This window comes from Panicum virgatum, chromosome 5K (assembly GCF_016808335.1).
Source record: "Panicum virgatum strain AP13 chromosome 5K, P.virgatum_v5, whole genome shotgun sequence".
NCBI classification, from domain to species: Eukaryota; Viridiplantae; Streptophyta; class Magnoliopsida; order Poales; family Poaceae; genus Panicum; species Panicum virgatum.
This window is the reverse complement of record NC_053140.1, coordinates 38,249,968-38,258,836: the sequence shown is the minus strand read 5'-3', so window position 1 is coordinate 38,258,836 and position 8,869 is coordinate 38,249,968. Positions and strand designations below refer to the sequence as shown.

Below are 8,869 nucleotides of genomic sequence, written 5' to 3'. Positions count from 1 at the left end.
TCTTCACTAACACTAGCCACTAAAGTGTGTGAATCTGTATTAGAGGTCTCCAAATAACAGTACTGTATTTTGTTGACTGTACATAAACCAAACATCAAATATCTGATTTTGATGTCTCCGGTCAATGGTTATTCAACTGGAGCCATAGCCATTTTCTTGTGCTCATCCACAGTTGAAATGTGTCGATGACCCTGCTCTCCAACTTATTTTCTAGTTTACAATATCCTGGTGGTCTCTATATTTTGATGATGCGTAATTTTCTGTTGTGACAATAGGTTTGGACCAAAGAATTGGTGTTACCGTCATTGGAGCTACAAATCGTCCTGACAAAATTGATCCTGCACTTACAAGGCCAGGTTGTTCATTGGGTCTGTTTTTTTGGCTTAACCGCATTGATTGGTGATTCCTTCGCACATTTGGTCTGACTTTTTGAATGATGTATGCCCTAGGTCGTTTCGATCGGCTGCTTGATGTGCAACCGCCGAACGAAGCTGACCGTGCAGATATTTTCAAGATTCATACACGCTGCATACCACACGGTCCTGATGTGGATCTGAAGGAACTTGCTAGACTCACAGAAGGCTACACTGGCGCGGACATAAAGCTTGTCTGCAGGGAAGCTGCTGTCGCGGCACTTGATGTATGCTACTCATCCTTCCCCACACTGGTGGTACGAGCTTTTGCATCTTCATTAATGGTAGTAGGAGTTTGCTGACAAACTCCCCCGTTCTCTTCTCAACAGGAGAGCTTCGATATTGAAGAAGTATCAATGAGGCATTTTGAGTTCGCAATCAGCAAAGTAATGCCGTCCGATGTCAAATTTTACCAGAAACTCGCAGAGGAGTTCCGCAGATTCGTGGATGGCCCAACACAGGGACTGTTATAATGCTTGACATATTGAACTTGCCCTCTTTTCTTTTTTTCGTTACCTAGAAGATTGTTAGGTGTAAAAATGCAACCACAGGAATTTTGATGTGTCCTGAAAGCGATTCCTCATCTTGTCTTCCACATCATCTCTATTCTATGGAATGAATATTGAATGCAGAACTTTGTGGTAACTTGTAACATGGCCTATTTTGCTTATTTTAGGCCCTGCTACTCTGAAATTTTTTGCCCATGTCTTCGTTTGCTGGAGTCTTGCAGCAACGGTATTGTTGATGGGATTGTACTGCAGAAACTATCTAGAGCTGTGGAGCTGGTTTGGCGTGCTGGCATAATTGATGGGATTGTAAACCAAGTGCGTCTTCACTAATTGTGCAGTTGTATGGATGGATGACTCACTTGTAAGTACTCGATCTGTTTCAAATTATAGGTCATTTTGTCTTTTCTAAATACATTTTTTACTATATGTATCTAGGTGCATAACAAAATTTATGTACTTAAAAAAAAGAGTCAAAATAGCCTATAATCTAGAACAGAAAATAGCATATATAAACGAAATTTATTAAAAACAAAATGCAGAAAAGTAGCAAGCCATTGTAATTGGTCTATGAAATTACTAGATACTCCCCCCGGCCCTGGTTCGGAAATGTTAGACATTTTTGACCTATGATTTTTCTTACAATAAAATGTCAATTGCTAAAGACTCAATATAATCTTAAAACATAAAATATATTGATATAATTTTTATGCATTAATTGTACATATAATTTAACCAATTCTTTGTCGAAGTTTATAAAATTTGACTTTCTCTAGTCAATATATATCTTACATTTCTTGACATAGAGAGTATGCACTTTCTTTATGAAACCACTTTTGTCCGTACTTTTGAGTCTTGACGACTACTGGGGTTGTACGCAACTTAGAGTCGAAGGATAAGAGTTTGTTGGCAAAGGTCTAGCTCAGCCATAAGTTGGACCTGCATCCTGTACACTAAATTAAGATGACTGAAATATGTGCATTTAATGTAAACCATAAAAATGATTCATCTAAAGTGGTTTTAGTATGTAAATATAGTGAAGACTAATTACATGGAATGCTGTAGTAAAGAACTAGTTGGATAGACATAAATTATGTTGAGTTGATACTTGCATCTTACATAACATGATCTCTGGTAGTCTCACAACAAGTTGGTGTTGAACAGCCTAATATCATTTTTATAATGTCAGGAGAGATGTATCATTCTCCTAATAATCCTGCCTTCAATGACAATTGAACCAGACCCCAAAATGATAGGAAGGGATCGGGAGATATGGTGTCTCTTTTTATTTTAGGAGGAACTGGTTTTTGGAGGCTCCTAAAAAAATTGGGAAAGGGGCGTATTGGAGTTCTCCTAGAGCAGTTTAAACATCAATAATGCTAATTTTTTGTTGGATTATTAGGAGTGATTTTTGGACTGTTGTAGTTGCTGTCAGTTCCTTGTATAATCCGCCCTAAAAGTGAACTATCTATGACCTCTTCTTCTTTCCTCTTCTTTCCACCTCCGCCTCAAAACCCTAGACTACCTGTCCTCTCGATTCGATTTAATTTGATTCGATTCGCCCATCCATGGCGGTCTCTTCGCCTATGGCGTTGTTCTAGGTTGCTGATTGAAGGGTTGGATTGGTGTTTCCGGTGATTTGTTGGGTATAGTTGAGGCTGGGAGAGGGGCGCCATGGGCACGAAAAACCAGTTCAATGTCCTCATCGACAACGATGACCCCTCGCGCCTCATCACCGCCGCCCAGAAGAAGGCGGACGCGTTGCCAAGCTGGCACCCGCGGCCCGCACAGGCTGGTGAGTTCATACGGTTTCCTTCGAATTGGATCGGAAGTTGGGGATTCAGCACGTTTGTATCAGAATGTGGGGACTTTGGGCTGAAATGCACCACGGTTGTATGGGATTGCTGTAGATACATGTTAATCTGGTACAGCGGAGGGCGGGGCATTCTGCTTGGTGCGTGTCTGTGGCCTATTTAGCATGTGTGTGTGTGTTTTTGTATTTACCTGTTTACACAACATTTTAGTGTAAGTTTTAAGTTTTAATAGATTCTGCAATTTGATGTGTCATTTAATCAGTACTTTTCTACAGAAGCAGGTTGGTAACATTGGAGTACATTAGTGTGTCATTTTTTTGCAGTAAAGGAGTCCAGGAACTATGGTGCTCCAGCTCGCAATGGGGCAGGACGAGGTGGACCAGGACGTGGTAGAGGTGGCTTCCGTGGAGGCAGGACGGGCCCAAGGCATGAATTTGGTGAGGGCGCTGCCAATGGTGTTGTGGGAGGTAATGGAGAGAATAATAGCTTGTATTCCTCCAAACCCTAGAAGGGTGGAATATATAGATCCTATACATGGGCCTCTAGATGGGCCTCTATACATGGGGCTCACATATACACCAACCCCTCCCCCCGCAGTCTGAACTACCGGCGCAGCGGTGTTCAAGACTGGACAAGAAGAAAGTACAAAGGACAAATACCCCCCGCAGCCACAACTAGCCACCGGCTACGTTGAGGCTGGAGCGAAACTCCGAGAAGCTCGAGGAGGACAATCCCTTGGTGAAGATGTCGGCAAACTGGGAGGTAGTCGGGACATGGAGTACCCGAACATCGCCGATGGCGACTCTGTCGCGCACGAAGTGTAGGTCGATCTCCACATGCTTCGTCCGCTGATGCTGGATGGGGTTGGTGGAGAGATACACGGCGCTGACGTTGTCGCAGTAGACGAGCGTGCTCTTGGCAAGCGGGCTGTGGAGCTCCGCCAAGAGCTGTCGGAACCAGGACGCCTCCGCCACGCCGTTAGCGACAGCCCGGTACTCCGCCTCAGCACTGGAACGGGAGACAACCGGCTGCCGCTTGGACGACCAGGAGACCAGGTTGCCGCCCAGGAAGACGGCGTAGCCGGAAGTGGAGCGACGAGTGTCCGGGCAGCCAGCCCAGTCAGCGTTGGTGTAGACCACCAGCTCAGTAGAGGACGAGCGGTGAAGCACCAGGACGAGGTCCACAGTGCCACGGACGTAGTGGAGGAGACGCTTCAGCGCAACAAGATGTGACTCCCGGGAATCATGCATATGGAGACAGACCTGCTGAACAGCGTAGGTGAGGTCCAGCCTGGTGAAGGTGAGGTACTGCAAAACACCAGCCAAACTCCAGTAGGCAGTAGGATCAGCCACCGGATCACCCAGATCAGCAGACAGCTTCGCCTGAGTGTCGACAGGAGTGGAGCAGGGCTTGCAATCAGTCATCCCAGCCCGCTCCAGAATATCAAGTGTGTACTGCCGCTGGTGAAGGAGAAGACCAGACGAACGAGGCTCAACAGTGATGCCCAAGAAGTGGTGGAGCAGATCCAGATCCTTCATAGTAAACTCCTGCTACAGAGAGTAGATGACACTCTGAACCAACTGCTAACTGGAGACCGTGAGCACAATGTCATCGACATAGAATAGCAGATATGCAGTCTCATCCCCACGGCGGTAGATGAAGAGAGACGTGTCAGACTTGGCCTCGGTGAACCCCAATGTCAGTAAGAACGTGGCGAACCGAGAGTACCAAGCCCGAGGAGTCTAGTTCAGACCATAGAGAGACTTGTTGAGTCGGCAGACCATATCCGGACGACTCGAGTCCACAAATCCCGCTGGCTGAGAGCAGTAGACAGAGTGCCGTGAAGAAACGCACATGCCAAGAGCGCGAGAGCGCAAGCGAGAGGACCGTGCGCACAGTAGCAGGCTTCACCACTGGGCTAAAGGTCTCATCATAGTCCACACCAGGTCGCTGAGTGAACCCCCGGAGAACCCAGCGAGCCTTGTAACACTCCAGTGTGCCATCAGCCCGACGCTTATGCGTCCAGATCCACTTGCCAGTCACCACATTGCAACCAGACAGACACGGCACGAGATCCCACGTCTGGTTGGCAAGAAGAGCCGCATACTCCTCTTCCATCGCGCGACGCCAGTGATGATCCACCAAGGCGTCGCGGACAGAGGAGGGTACCAGAGAGACCTGCGGCTCTTCCTCAGTGGTGTTGAGAGTCGCGGTCTGAGACACCATCCGTCGAGTCATCATGGGATGGATATGTCAAGGATCCCGATGGATGACTTGCGGGTGGTACACCTCCGGCTCGGCTCGAGTGGGAGCCAGAGGAGGCGGCGGCGGCGACGGCTCCGGTGTAGGCGTCGCAGGAGCCTCCGGAGCAGGAGACCGGCTGAGCGTACCGCGCAGGTGCAGGGGAGGGCACCGGGGCCGCGCGTGGCGCAGCGAGAGACACCGGATCCGCGCGCGGCACGACCGGAGGTCCGGGGGCTGCGCGGGGCGCGACCGTGGGTACCAAGGCCGCGCTCGGCGCAGCAGGGATCACCGGAAGCGGTGCCGGTGCGCCGCAAAAACCTGCAGGGAAAGGACAAATAGGTAACAGTGGCTGAACCACCGGGTCAGTCGAAAACAGAGAATACAGCTCGGGGTCAGGAGAAGGAGTGGAGGAGGTGGAGTAGGGGAAATCCGACTTGTCAAAGACGACGTGTCGGGAGATCAGGACGCGGCGAGAGGTGAGGTCAAAGCATCGGTACCCCTTGTGGTCAGGGGAGTAACCGAGGAACACACAACGAGTCGAGCGGGACGCCAGCTTGTGAGAAGCGGTGGCGGTGGTGTTAGTGTAACACGCACACCCGAAGACCCGAAGGTGGTCGTAGCGAGGAGGGGTACCGAAGGGAGCGTGGTGTGGAGTGGGAGCAGGAGAAGCAGTGGACGGAAGACGGTTGAACAGATAGGTGGCAGTGTGGAGGCTCTCGGCCCAGAAGTGTGGGGGCAGAGAGGCCTGGATCAGAAGGGTGCGCACGACGTCGTTCGTCGTGCGAATCATCCTCTCTGCCTTGCCGTTTTGAGGAGAGGTATACGGACAAGACATACGTAGCTGAACACCCCGAGAGAGGAAGAAGGAACGGGAGTACAGGACGGCCTTAACGGTGAGGCCGAACTGAGTGGACACCAAGGCAAAGAAGTGGAGAGTGGGAAAGGTCTCAGGCTTGGCGCGCAAAGGGAAAGTCCAAGAGTAATGAGAAAAATCATCAACAATGACCAGATAATATTTATAGCCAGACATGCTGAGTACAGGAGATGTCCACATATCACAGTGAATAAGATCAAAAGCATGCGCAGCATGCGAAGAAGAAGAAAACGGAAGTCTAACATGACGACCTAACTGGCACGCATGACAGAGGTGCTCAGCAGGAACCCTAGTACATGGAACATCGGTACTACGACTGATCTGAGCCAAAACGTCGCGGCCGGGGTGACCAAACCGGCGGTGCCAGGTGGTGGAAGAAAGCGTCACGGCAAAAGCAGTAGACGAAGAAGTCAAAGGCAGAGCAGCGGAAGCAGGAAGCCGAAGAGTAAAGGGGTCCCGGGCTGTCACATCTGAGGAGCGGACGTCGGGAAGCCGAATCCTTCATAGTAAGACCAGAAGAGTCAAATTCGATAGAACAGGAGTTGTCAGCAGTAAACTGGTGAATGGAAAGAAGGTTGTGAACCATTTGAGGAGCAACAAGAACATTAGAAAGACGAGGAGCAGAACCCACGGCGGTGACAGGAAGGCAAGACCCATCACCCACCATGATAGAAGGACAAGAGGGGTGTGGGGGTCGGACAGAAGAGAGGATACCGGCATCAGGAGTGGTGTGGAACGAGGCGCCCGAGTCGGCGATCCACTCAATGCTGACCGGCGGCGTCAGTCCCATGGTGCTGAAGAACTGCGCCAAAGCGGCCTGGTCCCACCCCCCAGGCCAAGTCGGCTGTTGGCTGGGCTGAGCGGGCGGGGTCCAGTACGGCGCGGAGAAGGGAGTAGCACTGGTGAACATGGCCGCCCGCTGGAGCTGAGGACGAGGCCCCCTCCCGGACCCTGGAACGGCCACATCGAGATGCGCCCTGACCACGGGTTGCTGAAGGATGGCCAGGGCGTACCTCCAGGGGCAGGGCAGGAGCGAGAGTCGGAGCCTAAGCCGGAGGAGTCGGCACGCCCCGACAGCCCCCACCGGTACCGGTACCCCCAGAAGCAGTACCACCACCACGTCCCCCTCCCCCCCCCCCCCCGCCGACGACATCCACGACCCCCACCTCCGGTCTGCCCGGCGGGAGCAGCACCAAGGAGAGAGGTGGCAGGGGTGGCGGAGGAAGCCGATGGAGCAGCGACGAGCGCGGTGGAGGTGGACGAGGGCGATCCGGGCGCGAGACCCCTGGTGATCTCCTTGAGGGCGAGGTCGTCCCGGACCTGCAGGAAGGAGGGGAAGGGCCTCTGGCGGGCGATCCAGCTCTTCAGATGGTCATAGGTGCTGCTCAGGCCCCGCAGGACATTGAGCACCAAGACCCGATCGGACACTGGATCCCTGAGGTCGTGAAGAGCATCGGCTATGCCCTTCATCCGCTGACAGTACTCGCCAACGGAGAGGTCCCCCTGCACGAAGGTGCGGAAGGTGGCGTCGAGCTGGAGGGCGCGGTACTAGGTGTTGTCGAGGAACTGCCCCTCGAGCGCCACCCAGGCCTGCCGCGCGGTGCCGCCGTGGGTCCTGACGAGGTCCTGAAGATCTAGGGAGATGGTCCCGAAGATCTAGGACATGGCGATGCTGTCGAGGCGCAGCCACGCCACGTCCTGCGCCTCGATCGGCGTGTCGAGGAGGACGTGGTCGTCGAGGGCGTAGCGGTGGAGGGCGAGCAGGACCTGGTTCCGCCAGCGTCCGTAGGAGAAGGACGTCGGGTCGAGGACGGTGACCAGGGCCCTGATGTTCTGGACGCCGGCGGCCTGGAGGTGGAGCTGGGCGACCATGAGGTCGGTCGGGTCGTACCGGGCTCCAGATCCAGCGGGCGGGGCCTGGCGGGAGGAAGAGGCGTCGGGCTCGGGGTCGACGGGCAGCTGGCCGGAGGAGACACGGAGGAAGTGCTCCGCCTCGGCGACCCGGAGAGCGGAGGCGTCGGCCGCGGCGCGCTCGCGCTCCCAGGCGAGGGCAGCCACGCGGACCCGCTCCTGGGCCGCCGAAGCCTCCGACTTGGCGACGAGGAGGGTTGCGGCGAGAGCGGCGTCGGCCTGCTGCCCGCGGAGAGCGGTGGCGGTGAGCGGCGCATCCTCGGGCGCCATCCCGAGACCGATCCACGTGGGATCGGGCTCGGCGTCGGCGGCAGGTTGCTTGCCGGCAGCGACGGCCGCGCGGTGGGCGGCGGCGGCCTGCGTAGCGGCGACGGGATCGGGGGGCGGCGGTGGAGGAGGCGGCCCGGTGGGCGGCAGCCCACGGGGCGGCGGCCCTGGCGGTGGTGGCGTGTGCTCTGCGCCACCCACCGCAGCACCGGCAGCCCCGCTCGGCAGCTGGGCGATGGCCACGGCCCCCAGGGCGGCGGATTTCGCGGCAGCGGCGGCTGCAGCCCCCGCGACGGCGGTGTAGGGCGGCCGAGAGGCCCAGGCGCCGGCGGGAGAGGTGGTCCAGGCGCCGGCCGGAACAGAGGACGGGTCGGCGCCGGATCTGAGCTGCAGAGCAGGGGAGGAGAGGGAAGGGAAGGAGAGGGGAGGAGAGGGAAGGAAAGGAGAGGGGAGGGAAGGGAGGCGACGCCGGCTGCCGGCCAGCCATGGTGGCAGCGGCGGCGGCTGGGAGGAGAGAGGAGAGGAGCCTAGGCTAATGATACCATGATGGAGAGAATAATAGTTTGTATTCCTCCAAACTCTAAAAGAGTGGAATATATAGATCCTATACATGGGCCTCTAGATGGGCCTCTATACATGGGGTCACATATACACCAACAGGAGGTTATGGCGGAGGCTGCTTGTAAAATGGCTATCTGCAGAGAGAGGATGGTGAAGGAAAGACTACGGAAAGGGGCCGTGGACCAAGTCAACCTTACTGTGGTGGTGGCCACCATGGTGGCTACAATGATGGGGGAGGCTGGTGATGAGTCTGGTCGTCCCCCTCGCTGAGCCAATGAG

The 8,869-nt window shown here is 54.4% G+C and overlaps 1 protein-coding gene across 1 annotated transcript; it reads left to right on the top strand.

The window, feature by feature from the left end:
- The first annotated feature begins 1,147 nt into the window (after positions 1–1,147).
- Positions 1,148–8,867, top strand: LOC120707310 (RGG repeats nuclear RNA binding protein A-like). The gene is made up of 4 exons (XM_039992189.1): positions 1,148–1,283; positions 2,521–2,714; positions 3,057–3,200; positions 8,731–8,867. The coding sequence occupies exons 2-4, from the start codon at positions 2,594–2,596 to the stop codon at positions 8,742–8,744; spliced, it is 279 nt and encodes a 92-aa protein (XP_039848123.1). The 5' UTR covers positions 1,148–1,283; positions 2,521–2,593; the 3' UTR covers positions 8,745–8,867.
- The last annotated feature ends 2 nt before the right edge of the window (positions 8,868–8,869 follow it).